Source organism: Heliangelus exortis, chromosome 16 (assembly GCF_036169615.1).
Source record: "Heliangelus exortis chromosome 16, bHelExo1.hap1, whole genome shotgun sequence".
NCBI lineage: Eukaryota > Metazoa > Chordata > Aves > Apodiformes > Trochilidae > Heliangelus > Heliangelus exortis.
Genome location: NC_092437.1, coordinates 1,745,666 through 1,766,197, shown reverse-complemented (window position 1 = coordinate 1,766,197; position 20,532 = coordinate 1,745,666). Strand labels below are relative to the sequence as shown.

At 44.6% G+C, this 20,532-nt stretch overlaps 1 protein-coding gene across 1 annotated transcript; it reads right to left on the bottom strand.

The window, feature by feature from the left end:
• Positions 1 to 346: 346 nt before the first annotated feature.
• RPRD1B (regulation of nuclear pre-mRNA domain containing 1B) lies at positions 347 to 20,469 on the bottom strand. The gene is made up of 7 exons (XM_071760266.1): positions 20,204 to 20,469; positions 18,941 to 19,070; positions 17,746 to 17,879; positions 12,616 to 12,728; positions 11,014 to 11,140; positions 10,169 to 10,344; positions 347 to 2,807 (listed from the first exon to the last, which is right to left on the bottom strand). The coding sequence occupies exons 1-7, from the start codon at positions 20,352 to 20,354 to the stop codon at positions 2,658 to 2,660; spliced, it is 981 nt and encodes a 326-aa protein (XP_071616367.1). The 5' UTR covers positions 20,355 to 20,469; the 3' UTR covers positions 347 to 2,657.
• Positions 20,470 to 20,532: the final 63 nt, after the last annotated feature.

The following is a 20,532-nucleotide window of genomic DNA, read 5'->3' as shown; positions in this document are numbered from 1 at the left end:
GAAAGGCTTTGGGATGCAGGATCACTGATCCTGCTGGAACAGCAGCTCTTGATGGAAAGCCACACTCTGGCTCCCAGGATTGGCTTCTCTATTTTTAAAAGCATAATTATTTACATGTTCCCCATACAGCCCAAATTAATGCATGACTTCTGTACCTTGTGCCCCTCAAGTCAGAGGTTAGTGCAGGGAAGCACATTTCATTTTTTTCTCTGCAGTAATGACCTGAGAAAGCTGCACACCCCAGTGAGATTTCACATCTCCATCACTGCTGAGGGCAGAACCCCCAAACAAACCCACCCTGTGCCGGGGAAACCCCTGAATGGGGAAAAAAGTAAAACCACTACTATTCAATGACACCCTCTTTATTCAAAAATAGATATCTATGAGACATTTCAGAATATACTGCTGTCACAAATGGCAGCCTATATGTCTAAATTAATTCCTAAATCAATTCATATACAGATTTAAGCTTTTGTTAAAAAAAGAAAAGACACACCTTGGGAAAATTTGTTTAACCTTGAGAGAATGTCACCCAGTTCACCAGATGCCCTTTGCCCAAAAGTAAAACAAATAAAATTAAAACCCACAAGACTTCATTTAAATTAAGCAAAGTAAAACACATACATATACTTGGAAAAAAAATCAAAACCTTTCAATTAAAAAAAAAAAAAAAGGACATACAACTCTCACAGAAGATCTGCCCAAAACAACAGTGTGAGATGTCCACACATTTGTCTACATAATTTTTTTATGACATCTTTTTTGTCCTATAGTGGATACACATTCAATCAATGGTCAAACTAATTACTGGTTAGAGCAGCCTCAGGGTAACTCCATGAGCTGCAAGAGGACAGGAATGAGTCTTTTGGTTTGGGTTTTGAGGTTTGATGGATTTGTTTTTCATTTTTGGCAAAAGCAGAGAGAATGCACAGTGATTTATCTGAATAATGTTTGGACCATTAAAGGCTGCATAACAAAACCACTTAACGGAAAGAATAGATCCACAACTGGAAAATCTCCTGTGAGCTAAAGAGAAAAACACATTTCTTGGCTGGGCAGGAAGGGTGCAAGGGGTTTTAAAAAAAGGACAAAATGAAGTGTCAGTAAGAAAAGGACATGAGCTTCTTAACAACATAATGACCCAAAAATGCTGTATTACCTGTTTTAACTGAATAGGCTACTGAACACCCTGTAAATAAATTAATGAGGCTGCAGAACAAGCTTTGCATTTCTGTAGGTTTCCTCTCACATCTCTGACAACAGCAGAGGCACAAACAGCACATCAACTAATTTCAGCCTCAGTGCTACAAAACCTGTATTACCAGATCAAGTGTTTCCAGAAACTTAAAATGTTTTATAGTGAGAGGTGCTAAATTTAAACAGAATTTTATCCAAACTGGAATGGTTTTCAGTGATCAGAGTCCAGCTTGTCAGCCCTAACACACAACTGAAATGTAACCACAGCCATGTCAGCTACAGCATCAGCCAGCAATGGAATTACAAGTCTTTGAAATTGGCCTTTCCCCCCACCCCCTTTTCCTGACTATAAAAATCAACCCACAATAATCTGACACAAAATTAAGTACATCCTTCTACTATCTACATGCATGGACATGGTACATGTGCATACAGGATATGTGCATACATAAGGGTCTATTTTCTAAATAAATAAACATTTATACCACATTTAACTTCTGTTCATCAAACAACTTCACTAAAGCTCTGGAGAGGATTTATAGAATAGTATTTGCAATGTACCCACCCTCAGAGCAGATGAGGCAGTGCCTGTCACTAGGATATCACCTGCTGCAATACACCATTCCAACCTCTCAGCTCATTAAACCAAAGCTTCTGTGACCATCTAATTTTGTATAATGAAGAGGGAAAATGTGGTATAAATCTAAGGTAGCTAGAACAAAATTTACTTCCACTCTCATTTAGGCAATATCCAGTTCTGCATTGCTCAGCAGAGTGTAAATTGTGAAGCTCTCTCTAATTCACAAAGAAAAGCTGCTTATTTTTATTGCCTGTGGTGAGTTTCAATTTACATACGTGCCAAATAGGAATCATCTTCATGTCAGCCCCACAGCAGTGTGAGGAACTGCAGATGTAAGAAGAATATTTCTCTGTACCACTGCTCAGAAGATGCCTCCTCCTCACACTGACATGGCACAGTGCCTGCACACACACACATCCCCACAGAGCCACTCTACTGCTCTCAGAGATGAGGTTCAGAAACCCAACTAAACCAGACAAGACTTAATCAGAAATAATACAATACTTTCACAGAGAAAAAAACATTATATGGTCAACCTTTCCTTGAAAACATTCCAGGTATGTATGTACATGATTCTCACAACTTTTGTGGGGTTAACAAGTGCTAAGAGCAAACAGCAACTAAAGAGTATGGAAAAAAGTGAGAAAAGTTTGCCTAGACAGACCATCCCCACTCCCTTCAGAGCTCACACCCTCGCTCTTCTCCCTCCCTCCCCATGAGCCACTGTACCCAGAGAGGGAGAGCATCAGCAGCCAAGAGGTTGAAAGCAGGGTCTGCAAGTTCCTTCCAATTGTAGATCTTGGAAGACTGGATTTCCAGTCAATACCAGAGTCTTCTTCCTTCTGCTGGTAATAATGGAAACTGGGGGACACCATTTGTTCTAGTCTGTTGAAAAGAGGTCACCAGCAGATGGCAGAGGTGCCAGCCCTCCTGTGACATTGGGCAGCAGGGACAGGTCTGGGAGGCTCTGGATGTGGGACTTGAGCTCCTTGCGGACCTGGGTTACCCGAGCAAGTTTCTGTTTGTATTCCTGAGGGACAGAGATGAGAGAATGACCATTACACACAAGTTAATTAACAGTGCTTTCAGTGAAACCAGGAGCATTTCCCAGGTGAGGATGCTGAGTGAAGGTGGTGAGGCACTGGTTCTGAGCAGCTGCTGGCATGGTGCAGATCCACACCCGAACTCACAGGCTTTGGCATCCCTAAACCACCAATCCTGCCCCCTGCTACTTCAACAGAAGCTGTGTCAGATGCCCCCAATCCTGCACCCCCTGGGGCCTGGCAGATATCTGGGAGCAGAGTCACTGCCCAGCTGCTCTGCTCCCACCCAGGCTGCCAGGGGAGGAACACTGCCAGAGCCTTCCTCCAACACACACCTCTGCTGACAAGGCTACACCAGAGCTATTGCTATCCTGCTAAAATGCTCATTTTCTTTAAGCTGGATCAGCCTTGAATATTCAGGGAACCCAATTTTCAAGTCATTAAATCAAAACCAAGTTTTGTCTGTTCAATAAGGTCTCTCAGACCACACCACCACAGCAGCTGTGCCACAGGACTGGAAGGAATGTCAGCAACACCACAGACAGACATGTATGATCTGCACATCTCAACCAGAGGAAGACACATCCATATTGGGTTGAAACCACACAGAATACAGGCAACAATTTTTTCAGAAACTTATTACAAAGTGAAAAAAACCAGTAAATCCCTGAAGAGGAAATTTGCAAGTAATTTTTCCAAGAATGTGGCCTGGATTGAACATTAAAAGGCCAGTAAGAAATATCTATCCAACTGCAGAAGTCTGCACTAAGACACCAGATAACAGAGAGTAGTATTTCATAATGAGAGAGGAAGAGTTTGTACCCTGAAACCAAGAGAAAGTCCAGTACCCTTGTTAAACTGTGTTTAAAGGCCACTTAGAGCAGACCAGCACATACCCCAGTTCTCTATTCTCAATTAAAGATTGATGTTTATGTAATTTGCAAGGCTTGTGATTCTAAACATTGATGTACCAGCCACAGAAGACAGATATTGAAGTAATAAAAAACCCAGTAACACATCATTTCTTTTGGGATGCACTTGTCTTCATGGCATCTCCAGAATGCAAGGAACAATGAGCTGAAGAAAAACCACACACAGAACAGGCTTCCATCCATCAGCTCTATTATTAATTTACTTTTTCATTTCTTAGTTACTTGGCAAAGAGAACAGTTTACCAGAGAACAAAAGTTTATCTTTGAAGATCAAATGAAACTAGGCATACATTTTATCAAAACATCTTTCTGAGGAGTGTACAACTTTAATCCATTCTTCCTGACCTTCTCAATGATGGGAATTCTCTTCACCTTCTCCCAGTATCAAAGCAGAGCAGTTCCTGCAGGGTTACAAGCAGTGAGTTTACATTCTCTGTGTTTCATTACTTTGAATCAGAACAGTGAGAGCAGCAGTTGCAACAGCTCTGAACACCCCTACGCCTGGAATGGCTCTATGAATATATTCCATAAATTTCCTGCCAGCACCAAATAAGAATGTCCTTTAACAGCCTATTTCAAACTGAAATCTTTTTATGAGGCTCAGTGAGTTAACACACCCTCATAACCAAACACCTCTGTTAATGCACATAGAATATCTACTGAAATAATGGAGATCAGAGCTCTACCAGCCTCATAAACTTGAGAACATGCTCTGTTCTCAAGCCTAGAAAACAACAGAAAAAAAAAACAAACCCTCAGGAAAAGGTACAAGAATCACAAGGTGCAAAATCAATAAGGGCAAGGCAGCTGGCAAGTCCTCAGACTCTGATAAATGGGTAGAAGGTGCAAATTCCAAACCTAAGCCAAGAAAATACCTCAAATACCACTTGATTTGCCAATTCTTCTCAGTTTGAACAAAGACCTCTGTGCATATATGATGGTAAGAAAAAAAAAAAAAAAAAAAATCAAATAACTTTGAGAACCACATTTGTTCAGTTCTAAGGAATTCAATTCTTACCAGCAGGTCAATGCAGGCATTAACTAGTCCACACAAGTTTTTGTTAAAGCAGTGAGGTGTAAATCCTGTTAAATAATAATAATAAAAAAAAAGTAAGAGGAAAAAACCACAAGGAAAAGCCAGCAAAAGCCCCGAAACCATTAAGAACTCTGGCTCAGAAAAACATCACTCAATTTAGGAATGTAAACGACATTCTAGGGAAGTAATCAGGAACCAAGATTTCCTAGAAGAGATGGACACTGTCTGGAAAGATTTGTTACACAACACAGTGTTAGAGAGCTGCCTCCTGCACCCCAAACACTTCCCATCTGCTCTGGGATCAAAGCTTTATTTCTTCCCCAAACAGAGCTGTGTCCATATCCTGCAGGGCAGGACCCTGGAAGCAGGTTTTACAGGAAGCAACTGTTTCTCATGTAGCCCATGCCATGCTCTGGGCATCTTGCAGATTTCTGCAAAAGATGATGTTGTTCCATTCTATATAACTGAAAAAATCTGAAGTGCACTTAAAAGCCACTGCTGTCTGGGTAGGAGTTTGTACTCCATGTGTCTAGCTAATTGCTGTGCTGCATAGTTGCCTTTCATTAAGATTAATAGTATTTGGAGGCTTTTTGCCTTTTTTTTTTTTTTTTTTTTAACAAAATAATGAGATCTTTTACTGTAAGCAGGAGTTTCAGGATGATACAAGAAAAAAAGCACTGGCACTGAGCCACAGAAATGCTTTTGCTAATCAAAATTCCCTTTCAGTCTGAGGCATTTTACGTGCCCAGTGGCCAAGTGAACGAGGCAGTCAGCCCTTGACACAAATGCACAATCAGAATTAACCACCACCCAGGGGCTCTGCCAGAACTCTTCCACTCAAAAGCAGCCACAAGATCATCAGGCCAGGGCCCCCATCCCTGCTGTGTTCACCTTGCCCAGTGACACAGCACAGACTCCCTGTGATGTCAGCTCAGCACTGCACTGGACACCTCCATCCCTGCCAGGGAGATGCAGTCACACACTGCAACTCCTGACAGCACCTGCAGACACTGAGAAACACGGAGCTGAGAACCCAGCAAGAGAGCAGGGAGAGCAGGGAGAGCAGGCAGACACCCTCAGGTCTGATCTGCTGAGCCTGAGCCAGGTGGGTGAGAGCAAAAGACCACAGAAGTCAGGGGGGAAAAAAAAAAAGCACCAGAGGCTCAACAGAAATATGGAATGGGAACGTGGTGAGGTGAGAGGCTTGGCAGCAACACGTTTATGTGGTTGTGTAAAAATCTCTGTTTAAAAACATGAAATATCCAACAGGCTGATTAAGGATTCCTGAGCTTTTGCTGCTGACATAACCTCTGTAAAGTACCTTCAAAACATACACATTAAAACACGATGGAATAAGAATGTCACAATGGCAATGAATTTATAAGAAATGATCAATATGAAGGGTGTTGGGAGAAAATTACCCAAATTAAAGCTTTCTAAAGCAAAGAGATTCAAGTCTGCTTAGTGAGTACGTGAGAGCCTTGCTTTACATCCCTACAGAACACTGAGACACAGCACAGCAAAATTAGGACAGTAAGGGGTTTGTTTGTTTGTTTTTTTCTTGGATAATAAAGAACAAACCCAAGGTTGTTCTGTGCTATAAATACATACACTATATACTGTAGCATGTTCTTCATGTCACCTTTTACAAACACAGGTACATAAAATATTTGCAGGGCATGGGAAAGAACTGACTGCAAATCACAACAAAAATTCTAAATGCACATTTTCTCGTCTTTTCATCTCTTCTCCCCACTAGATTAAAATAACCCTCCCTCCACTTACACCAAATATTCTCCTGTCTGTAGTTGGTTTAGGGAGCCATAAAGCTTCCCCACAATTTCCCATTTTCTAGCACTACTCTCCCGGGGTTCCTCTAGTCCCAGCTATTCAGTCAACTGCATTTTTCAGTTGCCTGGAACTCCAATGCTCTCCCAGGGATCTCCCCCTGACCTTCAGTTTTACACAAACTGATCCCCTGGATTTTTTCCACTTGCCTGCCAGGCAGAGAGACTCCAAAACACAATCCTTCCCCTTGAAGTTGTGCAGACTCAGGTGCTGAAGGACAAATGCCCTCCCCAGACTGTAAGAGTGCAGCCAGGGACAAAACCAACACAAAGCAGAGAACTTGAACTGGAAGCTAAATATTCGTGAGGTGTGAAGACACCTTATCTCATTCTTATAGAAACAACAGTTCTTGTTTATATGCCTGGAAATGGATTTTATGTCCTGATACTCTGAAAGTCCAGGCCAGGCCAGGCCATGGAAGATCCATGCAGCAGCTGCAGGGTCAAGCCCACCACTTCTGACTGAGATGAAGCACCAATTAAACAGAAATCCAGTGTTCAGATGTTAAACTACTGAATCCACTACAGCTTTCAGTAAGTTAACCTTAGGAATATTTACCTCTAAAAACATATGCCTTGCTACAGGCTGTTCAGCATCACCTTCATCCCAGCTGATTTTGCTTTGCAGCAGTGTCAGAATTAAAGGAATTCTACATTCCCCTGCTAAGTGCTTTTAGACTACAATCAAATTATCACAATCTCCCCCTGCTCTGGATAAAGGAATGCTAAATATTACACTACAATTTCTTCATCCTCTGCCCTAAAAGCAGAGCTCTGTCCATATGTTACAGTCTTCAGGCTTTGTGCCAGCTTTCTCCCTTCAAACCAACAGTGCTTGGCTGTTCCAATCCCTGCTCACACCATCCTGTATCAAAGATGAAGTGTAATTCATTATCCACAGCCACCTTGCTCAGGATATTGTCCCTTAATTAAACAGCTTTTCTGCACCTGATGACAAGAGCTCTGTGTCACAGGGTTTTGACATTGCCAAGTATCTTGAGCATTAGTCCAGTAGACATAAACACACTGAGTTTGTCTGTTTTGAGAATTTGCTGTGCTTCGTGAGGGACAGTATTAATAGGATTAGTAAACAACTGTAGCTCTTTAGACTGCAAAAGCTGCTTTTCCAAAGATGTAGATTAGCTACTTTCATTGCCATCATGCTTAAGGACTTTGCTTTATGAATAACTAAAATACAAAATATAACCAAAATTATCTCCAAACTAGACATTCCCACATCTTAAAACAAAGCCCTGAATCAACAGACCCCTCTCCCCAACGAGCAGCCTTGGCTGCATGAGCATAGTGAACAATCCATTTTCTACCTAAAATTGCCATTCAGCTGAGAGTCAGGAGCTTCATGAGAGAAAAAACAGCACCAAAGATTCTGGAGATGCCTTGAAAGAGTAAAGCACACAATGAGGAGAGACGTAAAATCAGATTGTTTTAAGTTATTTTCTTATTTCAGACTTTGCACGAGTAAATGTTTTTGTTTCTTAACATAATCTTAATTGCTACAAGAATTTCAGATCCTGCAATTAAAACGCCTGTTGGCACTACAAAGGAAAATGCAGGCTTACCCACATCAAAGACTATCAAACACTGATAAGCAGATGTGTCCTGCCCTATCTGCAAACATCATCTTCCACTGTTTATTAACCATCTACAGCTCCAGGACAATGGGGCTGCTTTCATCAGGCAACACCCCTCACCTGAGGCTTGATGCCAACTATTCCTTCATGTTAAGTACTGAGGGGCCTTTCCTGCAGCTGCCAAGAGCTGAGGCCACCTTGTTCTGGCAGAATGAAAAGATGTTAACCCAAACAGATATTCAGTAACATCATTCTTTACTTTCCAGCATATCAAAGGATGTGTTTTACACTGAAGAGTGGGCAAGCAACCTGTTGTGTTGCCATCAGCTGAATTATTCCTACTAACAAAAGAGCTCAGCCAGTGAACAACTTCATTTTCAGGATTGAGTTTCTGCCTCTGCCAGAGTTACAATTTTCAAGTAATATTCCCTACATAAAGGATATTTTCTAAACAAAAAACCAATACAATTGTCACAACATTTCAGCTACTGCATTAGAAATTTTCATTTAATGTTGTCATTGTGTATTTCTTAATTTCATAGTCTCAAACTGACCCAACTGCATAGATTTTTCTGGACTTGCTGTGCAGCATTTTACTATCTATTCCCTGCCTTAAGAAAAAAAAAAAAGTAAACAGCAAGATGTCTGTCTTTTATGTATTTTGATACAGCACACTTACATATGTTTCTGCTAGACAGGTGTCCTTGTTTCAGCTGTGAAAAAAAAACAACTGACCCAAGACTTCCACTCGTATCTCACAAATAAATCAGGTGCTAAACAGGATTTGTTTTATAGCACCTTTCATATCCACATCTGAAAGTGCCTTTTAATGATTCAGGCATAAGACAGATGCTATCCTTGAAGAAGCCAACAGAATTATTAACTATGGAATGCAGAATCAGTGCCTGTCTGGCCGATTTGGAAAAAACATTGCTCTGGAAGAGAAGCATGTTCAGAGTCACAAGACAGGGAGAAACACTGATATAAACACACATGACAAAGGAAACACTCAAAGTGAATTTTCCCCCAGAACAATGCTGCCTGCTTGTCAGAGGCTGAGGCTCCTTGTGACAGTGAACAGAGGCAGCAGTCTCCTTCCAGGAGACTTTGTCCTCTGCAGCATGTCATGTCCCACCCAGCAGCAGCTGTTGACAATAACCAGCAGCAGACAGTGGTGAGGAAGCCCTTAATGTGCCCCCAAGGGGCAATTTAGCAGATGGCAGTGACATACAACCACAGCCATTAATTAAACCTCCAGACTAGTCCCAACGTGCAGTGCTGAAAGAACTTCCTCCCCAAAAGAACCTTTCAGATAAAAGCTTGGCTGCAGCAGCCCCTGTGCTTGCCCTGGGGGTACAGCTGAGGCTCAGGTCCAGGGTCACATTTTAGGGTGTCCTCCCCTCCTTATCCAAGGGAGCTATGGCAGGAAACACAACCAGCACTCTGGGGTATCAGCCCAACTTGCACTGCACCACCAAACCATAGGGAAGAGGGGCTGTTAGATTTTGGTTAAACTGCATCCCCTTATCAAGTAAGGGCTGGGAAGGCAGATGAAGAGCACCCAACTGGAAAGAAAACAATTAATAAAACCCCAGCTAATTATGGCAAAGGAAGGTTGATTTTTGGTTGGTTTTTTTTTGTTTTTTTTTTTTTTTAATAAATGGAGACTTCATAAAAAACAGGGTAGAACTGATGAACTTTGGGAGGTGAGCTTATTTTTCTTTAAGGAGTTCTGGGCCATCCATGTCCCTGTGTGCTACCACATGCCAGAGTGACCATCAGCACAGATTTGCCCTCTGCCAGGCTTCTCACACCACTCAGCCCCTTACCCCTCCTCCTCCAAACACAGCCCTGGAGTCACCTCCCTTGAGAGACCCATACAGACCAGGGAGGATCTGGTGAGACAACCATCTTGCTGGCACCGGTGCCATCAGTACTCACTTCGAGCTTCTTCTCCTTCTCTGTCAGCACCTCCTTCTGGTTCTGGGTGTACTCGATCAGCATCCGAGCCAGCTGGCGCCGGTCCTCCAGCTCGGCCGCCAGGCGCCCGTTGTACTCGGCCAGCAGCAGGCAGGCCTCATCCACTGTCTTGGAGAGACGCTCGGCTGCCTCTTTGTCTGCATGCAAGAGGGGAGGGTGAGTGAGAGGACAGAGCTGAAGACTCTGACAGCAGGGCTACAACTCACCAGGAGCCATCCATTCATAAACAGGCTTCTGGCTTGACAGCGAAATGAGAGTTCTTATCACAGGGGATAGGAAGGGAAGAGGCAGGACAAGCAGCTCACAAGTGGTGGGGTTTTTCAGACACTGACATGACTGACTGCTTTTTATCCTCACAGAGATGTCAGTGACTGGAGGAGAGGATGGGTATGAATCTATGAAGACAGCCCCCTCGACAGGTTAATTAAACTAAAAGTTTTGGCTGTATTTTCATTACCCAGTTTAACCACACCAGGAGGTTTTCATGTTTAAACACAGCCTGCACTTCTTAATTCTCTTCTCTTGAATAACTCCCAAGGTAGCAATACAAGCAAACACATGAACTGCACAAAATCTTCCCAGTTAGACACTGTAAGAGTATATTATAAAGGACTGAACAAGTGACAGTTCACAATGAGTTCCAAATTAAAACTACTTCCAGGAACAAGAGCTTACCCAAGAGCTGCAGAACAAGGACACAAAAGCAGGAATTCACTTCCCCATACACTGTGATTATTTAAAGAAAAACCCCTTTGGTTTCCAAGTTATTCTTCAGACCCAAGTTCATTCATCTTCCAATTTCATACCTGTAATTTTCTCCAGTAATGAGACATCCTGAACTTCCTGAGGCAGAGAGGCAATTTTTTGCCGCACTGTTGCATCTCCTGATGCTGCATTTTCCAGGTCTTGCAGGGCTTTGATCAAATCTTCAGTCTACAAGACAAGTTATCTAACATCAGAACCAGGTAACACCCCTGCCACGGCCCATGGATGGCACCACTGCACCTGAGGTCACCTCACTTGGCAAACAACTGCTCTTGGAATGTTTTCTTTAGGGAATTTTCAAACTGCTGAATCCCAACACAGGGAGTCTTTACCAAGTTCACAAAATCCCAGTGTTCAGGAACTTTTGCATAAGTACAGCAGGATCATCTTTATCAGGACTCTGCAGTGGAACACCTCTCATTCCACTTCAGAGAAGTGATCTTTTAACACAAAGCTGAAAAGTTGATGACCACACCAGTTTGGGAAACAGCCACCAGCCCCCAGTGCTGCATCAAACTGGGACTCTGCCCCCAGCTGAGCATCCCTGACACTCTCAGATTAGCAGAACCACACATGCACTTTTTGTTCTGTTTTAAAGGTGCATTCTGACACAGGAGAAAACAAAACTTGGCCAGATTTCAATTGAAGATAACCTTACCAGGACCTCCTCTGGCACAACATAATTCCTCCCTGCTCCAAAAAAAATACAAAAAGGAGAAAGAGAGACTCTCTGAATTGAAAGAAAAAAAGTGGGGGTTTGCCTCTTTGTTTTAAAAAATACTGGCATTTTCATGGGAGATTTTTGAAACTGGTCCTGTAAACATTACCACAAAGCTACATTTCAGTTGTTTGGAAACCAGTAAAAACACTGAAAAATGTTAAATAAATATTTTTTTAAACTAAAAAACAAAGAAGTCCATTACCTAATATTTACAACTTCTTTGCAAACTCCTAACGATTTCCAACAGTAACAATGATTCTCATCAAACCATGAGCTGGAAGGAATCTGGAGGCAGAAACAACAATTTGCTTATTTCCTTAACAACTGTTATTTATTTTCATTTTTCAATGTTTACAGCCTAACAGATGGATTGTATATTTTTTTACCCTTTTCAAATGGACAATGGTTTAACATATGTTCATTTTGTAGCCCTAAGTGGTCAGCATGATCCTCTATTTCATTCCTATTTCCTCACCACTAACATGCCAGCCTCAAAATAAAGTCTTCAGAACTGGTTTTCCTAACCAACCCCACACACACCTATCACAGGCTGAGCTTTGTAATGAACAGCTCATGGGAGGAGATGTCCTACAAAAAATAATGGGTTCTAGAGATTACACACTGATCTGGGAAATAATTTTCCTTATGGTCTGTTCTCCAGCAGTCCTTTGAGACCCTTTACTGGTTGTGCTACTCACACCTTGGTTAAGACTACCAGAAATCACTCAGAGGCTGCACAGTGTTTCAGGATGAAAAAAGGGATCTGCTCCATCCCACACGGACTTCTCAACCCCCAAGGGAATGGCTCCATTAAGAGCATTTTACTTGTTGGCAGCTCCACCTTGTGGCTAGTACAATTCTCAGTGGCTGGTGCACACCGAGGTGGCTCCAGGACCCCCACTCACGACCCTGTCCCACCTACCAGCAGTGGCCCAGCACTGGGGTCTTGGGGTGAGTAGCTCCCTGGGTAATCATCATCTTCCTCCTCTTGTATTTGCTGAAAAGTTCTCTTTAAAGACTTCTTCTCCTCTGCAACTGGAGAGACACACAAGTGACTCATGTGGATGCTGGATCTGCCCACCTTAACTACCCCTGCTTCAGAAAACCTCTACCAGATGCTCTGATGATTAAGCCTTCTCTAAAGAGAAGGTTGACCACAGTTGGCCTCTGGTGTTGGCATCATATCCCAAACACTCAGCAATAAAAGCTGGGGTTTGCCCACACAAGCCAGATAGGATACATCCTCACACCAGCAGTTCCTGGGATTCTGATGCCAGGGCACATGAGGACAGAAGAACCTCAAGCTCTCCCTTTGTACCAGGATGTATGTACTGAACACACTGTAGTCCCACAATCAGTTAAATAACTGCCAGTTATCCAACCTTCCAGTTTTCCATCAAAATACAGACTTCAGGACAGCTCTGTGAAACTGAAACTCAGTAACAAGTGTTGGGCAGAGCATGAACCCATCTGCAGCACTTCAGAGAGAAGGAATTCATAAAGCAGGACAGTGACCCTTAGTGTGGCATCCCTTAACTTGGAAGGGAAGAGATTATTTAATGAGTCAGGAGCCTTAATACAGCCTTAGGTCCAGGTAGAGCCTTCAGAAGAAGACAGATTATTCTTCAGACTTGCCACCAAAATGAAGAGCAGCCAGGATAATTCATAAGAAAGCTTTGGACACAGTCTTGAGAAAATCTCTTCAATGGAATCAATTCTTGCCAAGATAACAATGGAGCTCAAGGGAAGAGCCTGTATATACTTCAATTCACAGGAAAATCCAAGATCACTCTTGACTTAAAATTAAATCAGGCTGCCCAGCTCTAACGAGGAAGCAAACAGAGAGCCCTGTCCTTAAATGCAGAATTTTGAGGTGGGACATGTCTGACAAAACCTAATTTTAATGGAAAATCATTGGTGCTGCACATCCTACTGATGTGGGGCAAAGCTGAACAGTTTGTGGGGCAGACACAAACGAATCTCTGTTAGAAAACAGATTTACTTCATGGAAGGCAAAGAAGCTCAGTAATCCAAAACCAAATGCATTTTTGATGTATGCCAGAGCTATGCAGGAAGGAAAAGGCAGAGTCCCAGTTTTGTGTGTATGTAACTGCTGTGACAGAGTGGCTTCAGGATCTGACTCCAAGCAAGTAAGGTACCAGATCAACAAGAGAAACAGCTGCTGTCCCCAGGGGTCTGCACAAGACACCAGCTGAGCTGAACAGGAGATGTGCAGAGGACAAAATGGCCAAAGAGCATCTGCAGCTGCAGAGCTGGGACAAGGTGCCACTGGTATTGAGCATTTGAGTTTGCTTATCATAAAGTAATTAACACAGGACAAACACGAGATAATCCATGAAGAATGTGTGACCTCAGAGCACACATCCAGTGACAACCAAAATGAGAACTGGGATTCAAACTGGCAGGGAGCAATTCTATCAGAACATGGACAGCTTCTGCCAAGAAAGCCAAGAGTCCATTCCTGACACAGACAGAGAAACACTGGGAGAGATGCAGTCACCTTTCCTGCTTCACTGGGATCTTCTTCCCAGCTCAGAGACAGCTCAGTTTCCCTCAGAACATTCAAAAAGCAAAGCACTCAGTTTCTCCACCCTGACAGACAGCTCTGCACTGACAGCTTTGCAGTGAAGCTCCGGGCTGCTATCTTGCTGCTGCAGCATGCAGACAGACTTGGAAAGGTATTTCTCTGCCAACTTTTCATCCTTGAAACCATCTGTGGTGGCTTGGAGAAGCTTATGGCATCAAAAATGTTAGTGACAAAGTCTGGGTTTTTCCTGTAAGCTGGGAACATGGGAGACCTTTCCATCTAAGCTGTTCACCTTCCTGTTCTCATCTCCTGGTGACTGATTTTGGAGGTAAAGCAGTTTCTTTGATTTGACTCCAGGCACATTACACACAGAACAGAGAAACCAACTGTGGAATCTGTGTACACACATTCAGAAGCATAACTAGGAGTCTAAAACTCTGCTCTGTTAAAAAGTCACTTTATGTGGGGTTTGGGTTGGTTGCTTGTTTTTATCTCAAGGCAATATAAAATTATCCCTTTCTCTCACAGGGATTGGTTACATTCGTCTCCTCATTCAAGCAGCAGCCACATCACACACTCAGGAACTCCCCCCCAAAAATAATGCATTTCACTGGAGGAAACTGCAAAAAGGGTTCAAATTTAAAAGCCAAACAGTCTGCCTCTGATGTGAGGATTTATCAGTCTCAGCAGTTACATGACAGTTAAGCACAAACCTGTATGACAAGCTGCATGAGCAGAAGCTCCTGTTGGCAGGAAATATGGAAGGAAACCCCACTGAAAGCTGCTGTAGCTCTGGAATAATGGTTAAACCTGTGAGACAGAGCTTCTGACCCTCAAGCTCAGTAGGCAACTGTTGGCTTGGAAGGCAGATGAGCTGAATTCAAGTGTTTGTTTTTTTTTTTTATGTTGGCAGGGCTATCACCCTCAATCAGCATAACACAAAATGCACCTCTCACAACTGTAACTAACACTTAACTTTGATAGGGTTTAGGTGCCAAGCACCAGGGTTCAGCAAGTTGGGCAAGATCCAAGTAAACTTACATGAAAAACACTTTGGTAAAGTGATTTGGGCCAAAGCACTGAATACAACAAGCAGACAGCTTTCCTGAGGGAAGCATCAGACCATCACAGACCTCCAGAAGACAACACAAGAACAACCCAATGCTCCCATGGACCCTCCACCTGCTCCAGCCCCTGTTCCTTGATGGGCAGATGACTCACAATTAAGTTCTCACTACAACACACATTTGTTGGTAGCCTCTCCTAGGTCAAGCATAACTGGAGTAGATCTGCTCCAACATTACACCCAGTCCTCATTTCAGCCAGGAGTGGAGGCCCCTGCCTGCTCTGCTCTGCTCTCTGCTGGTTTTCTCCATTTTCCAGCACAGATCTGACCTCCTGCACCAGCATTCCTGATACCAACCCAGCCAGAGGTGGCAGCTCAGTCCTGTCACAGTCTGACACTCAAGGATTTCTGTCAACTGCTTATTGCAAAGATAAAAGGAAACACCAGCTGCATATATTACCTAAAGGATTTTAAATCAAGCCCCTGCAGACCTGGTTCTCCCAGGCTTTCAGATAAATGGGTGATTCTTCTCTACTGCTTGTAAAAAGAAACATTCCAGTCAAAATGAGATTAATGAGAAAACCAATCCAAGCTTAATGAATACATTCAGACTCAAAACAATAAGATACCAACACTCAAAAGCTCATTTCCATGCATTTACATATTTCCTTAAGGAACTGACAAGCAGAGAGCTGCTTCCAACACTGAGGAAGCCACAGCCAGGGAACAGAACACTTGGAAAGGGACAGAACTCCTTCCCCTCCACCCCTCTGGAGGGAACCATTCCTTCTTGGTGCAATCACCTGCTCTGTGGCTGGGTCTGAACTGCTGCATTTTTACCCAAGGCCTTGCTAGGAATGAAACAAGAGCTGAGCAGTGGGTTTTACACTTCTATGACAAATGTTTTATCTGTCAAACATGATGCATTATTGTCCATCTTGCTTATGTTCACCTGCTTGAAAATGGAACAGAGCAACTACAACAAAGCCTTCCTCCAGTCACCGACCAGAAACTGGACCAATTTACACCAAATGAACACCAGTTTATCTTAGAGATCAACAGAACTCCCATGTCAAGCTGCCTCTTGATGATGAAGATAATTTGAAAGCAAGCCAGTCACAACAAAGTCTGAGGAGAACTCTGACAAGTTTTTCAAATTTCTTTTTCTCTTAAAAATCTTCGTTTCTTTTTTTCCAACAAAATGACAAAGCAGGCAGCCACATTCACCCTCACAGAGGGGCCTGAACTGTTCTCTCAAGTAAAAGATGCCCCATTAAAACCTCCCATTACCCAAAAACTAAGTTACCCCCAAATGAAGATGAGCACACAGTTCTCAGGCTGTGTATTCCTGCATCCTGTTTCCCACAGCCAAAGGTCTGCTCTGCTCAGAGGGGTTGGTTTTGTGTAAACCAAATATAAATCAAATTAATTTGAGAAGGCTTAGTATCAGGATTGGTTGATACCACCAAAAGGAGGAGGACACTGAGCTGAAGCCATTGCCAGTGCCCCAGGACACCCCAGATGTGATTCTTGGACACACAGAATCATTTTGTTTAGATTAAAAGCTGAACACTTGTGACACATTTCTCTGGCAGTTTCAGAGCCCTGGTAAATGAGTTCAGCAGGAACCCAGGCATGTAAATCCTCTGCTTTCATGACAAACAGATGTTTTCTACATTCCACCCAGACAACAGCAGAGCCCCAGTGCCAGCTTTTCACAGAGAGACCTCCCCTCTCCCCCTTCCCTCAGGCCAGGGGTGCCCCAGCCTTTGGGGAACACAGGGAAATCCCTTCCTGGTGTCACCTGGAGTCAGGGGCAGTGAAGGGCCCTGAGCTGCTGAAGCCCCACCCAGGGCTCCTGCCTGAAGGAGCAGTTCAGACAAACCACAGCCAGAGCAGGATGCTGGGGTTAAACCACAACACCCCAAATGATGTTGGGTGCTGCAAGAAGAGAGCAGGGCAGCTTCTGGGCATGCATTCCAGCCTTCAGTCATTAAAGTTTCTGCTGAGTCATAATTAACCACATCAGCATGCAAACAAACACAAAAATGACAAGGAAAGCACTAACAACACTGAATAAAGCATTAGAACAACCCAGCTGGGCACTCTCAGGGCTGCAGGGTGGGACAGTATTTTGACTCTCCAGGTGGCTGCAGCACCTCCCTGCCCCCTGCCCCCTGCCTGCACACCAGAAAGCAGCCCTGAGGCACCTTGTCTGCCTCAGCAGAAGCAGACATCACCTCAAGTCCAGCTTCCTGCCAGCCAGGAGTCACAAGGCAACACACCTGCAAACTGGAACTGCAAGTTTCAGGAAAATCAGAGCTCTGATGACAATCCTGAGCAACCTCCATGACCAACCCAACTCCTGAGCCCAGAGCTCAACTCCTGGCAGCACTTCCAGTGAAATAAAGCACAAAACAAACCCAGTTTGCAGTTACCTTTTGTCTGGGGGCTGTTGGAGTCCTCCATGGAGAGTTTCAGTTGCTGTATGAACTCACTGCCATACACACTCCTCTCTTGCCAGATGTTGAGCAATCGTTCCAGGGGCTTTTTGCAGCCCTCATCTGCTTCTCTGTTCAAAGATTAGTAAATAATTGTAATTTAGCTGAAAAACATTCTCTGGGTTGTGAGAGAGCATCTTCCAAACGAGCAGCTGCACCCACTGCAAGATTTGCACATTTGGAGAGAACCTTCCTCATACTGTCCAAGACAAACCCTGCAAAACACACTTGGGGCCAATTTTCCACTTTTTTGGAACCAAGAATTGCCTGAACGTGCCCCACGTTCCCACCCCAAGGTAAAAGCAGGGAATGGTTTGAAGGAGAAATATCCTCTCGTTCAGAATTTGCAAGAGGAGTTATAAAATACCCCCTGTTGGTATCTTTACAGTATTAGCTTTAAACAGTTGTTTCAGTCAATAACATCCCAATTAAAAAGCAGGCTGATTGGGTCATTAGGCATTTAAGTGCACTCATACAGAGTGCTGAAAGCCAGAGAGCCACCTCCCCTGAACACCCAGAGCACTGCAGCTGTTGAGGTAACAGGAAATACTTTGCTATTTAAAGAAAAACTTAACTAACTGATACTCCATTTTTATAGGATGGCAGCTGCATCACTTCTTCCTTTTTACGTGCAAGACACTTTCTCCTCCTCACAAGGAGGCCAACAATCAGATAACTGTTTAAAAAAGCAGTGCAAAAAGGAACCCTGCTCAAACCAGAAGACTGAAGAGACTCTGGGGGCCCAAACTGCCAGCTCTGAAAGTTTTCTGAGAGTGGGGAAGGGACGTTCCTTATGGGGCTTTAATAAACACAAACAACTCTTCAGTTCCACTCCCCAGGAGCAGAGCTGAAGGATCCTCTGGTAACAACTGCACGAAGTGCACTGGAGCTGCATGCAGAGAATAAATGCAGAAAGCTGTGAGGGGGTGGCTCACACACAAACAGGAGCTGCAACCAGCTCCCAGCCACAAAGTGGTAAAAATCCAACCTCTGCTAGGGAGAGGGCACCAGCATCTCTCTAAGGCTTCAGCAAGATCAACCAGAATATCCCAAATCCAACTGAATTCAACTCCAACAAGAATGCCAATCTCTAGAGGGAGAAGTTGAAGCCACACATAACACAGGAACATACCTGGCAACATGGGAAAAAGCATCCACAAGAACAGACTCAAATTCCCTGGTAAACTCAGGACCTTTCCTCTTGCTGTTCTGGATGACATCGTTTGCTAAATACAGGAAAGTGAGTTTCCTACTGGATTTTGCTGGGTAAGGAAGAAGACAAACAGAAGTTGCATTTATTTATTTATTGCTTCTTTCACCTGGAATCCTCAACATGGTTTCCAAAAGTGCTTATGGCTTCTTAGCCTAAAAACACATTTCCCTGTCACCAAGGCAAGCCAGGCTCCTTCCAGTCAAGGAGTTCTTACTCTCCTTACTCTGCTCAGATTTTTTCTAACTAATTTATAAAGCAACCACCAGCTGAATACTTCCTGAATCCAGTGCCACCCCTGCTCTGGGGAAAGATGTGTACAAAATAAAGTTTAAGCACGTGGTTGAAAGAAGCTGCTACAAGCTACAACAAACCATGTAACAACAGGGAAAAAGCTTTGTACTGAACCACTTCACTCAGCACAGAGCAAAACTGCAGGAGAAAGCTACTGTGGAGACTCAAAATGTTTCTCCAGACAATGCTGAGCCACAGCAAGGTTGAATTCCTGCCACACCCCCCTTTTCTCACCTTGACACCATCAGTTCCTGTTTCACTGCAGCCAGGCTCTCTGGAGAGGGCTGGGAGGGACCCCCCAGCATCCCACCCATCCCACCCATCCCACCCCCAGCACTGCCAGGGAGGGGGCAGCCAGGGGCTCCCACCCTCACAACAAAGAACTTGTTGCTAAGATCTGAACCCGCTCTTTTTCCACTTTGAAACTGTTTCCTTTCATCCTATCGCTACACTCCCTTGAAAAAAAGTCCGGTTCCACTTTTCCTGCAGCCCCCTCAGGCACCCCTTGCCAGAAGTTCAGTTTGAGTTAATCCGCAAGGGAAACAAAAAGCACAAACGATTTCTGGGTGGCACCCCCAGACCCCCAACCCCCCCTACAGCGCTTTTTCTTGGCTCATCTCCCGGCACCTCAGGGCGATCCCACAGCGGGGGAGCACTGCCCATCCCAACCCAAGATTCCCACACAAGCTCTGGAGGCTCAGCAGCCCACGGGGCCCCTCCCGGGCACCCCCGGGGATGCTCCCGCCGAGCACCCCCAGCGCTCCGGTGCCTGACCCCGCTCTGACCCCCGCGGGGCCGCCCCTCCCGGGTCACGGGAGGAGGGTCCGGACCCCGGTGCCCTCTGGAGCGGAAACGCAGCGGCCAAAGGACAAACCCGCCGGGCGCGCCCACCTTTGCGGAGCTCCCGGTGCCAGACGGAGACGATGGGCCCTGCGTGCTTGCGGTGGTGGATGAGCCAGAGCGAGAGCGTCTGCACGCTCTGCTGGGAGTTGCTCAGCTCCGACAGCTTCTTCTCCAGCGCCGACTCCGAGAAGGAGGACATGGCCTCGGCAGTCCCGTGCCGCCCGGGGCCGCTCCGCCCGCGGGGGAGGCCGCGCCGCCGCCTCACCGACTGCCGCCGCCACAAGATGGCCGCGCGACCTCTGACCCCGCGCCAGGGGTCAAGGGGCGGCACCGTACGGGTCGCGGGAGGGAGACGGGAAGAGCCGCTCCGGACGGGG

Bases quoted from the DNA above. Each gene is read 5' to 3' on its own strand.
- RPRD1B (XM_071760266.1), bottom strand. From the start codon at position 20,354: ATGTCCTCCTTCTCGGAGTCGGCGCTGGAGAAGAAGCTGTCGGAGCTG. The intron at 19,071-20,203 runs GTGGGCGCGCCC...TTCCTTACCCAG, and splicing joins GCACCGGGAGCTCCGCAAAG to CAAAATCCAGTAGGAAACTC. The intron at 11,141-12,615 runs GTAGGTGGGACA...CTTGTCTTGTAG, and splicing joins CCAGTGCTGGGCCACTGCTG to ACTGAAGATTTGATCAAAGC.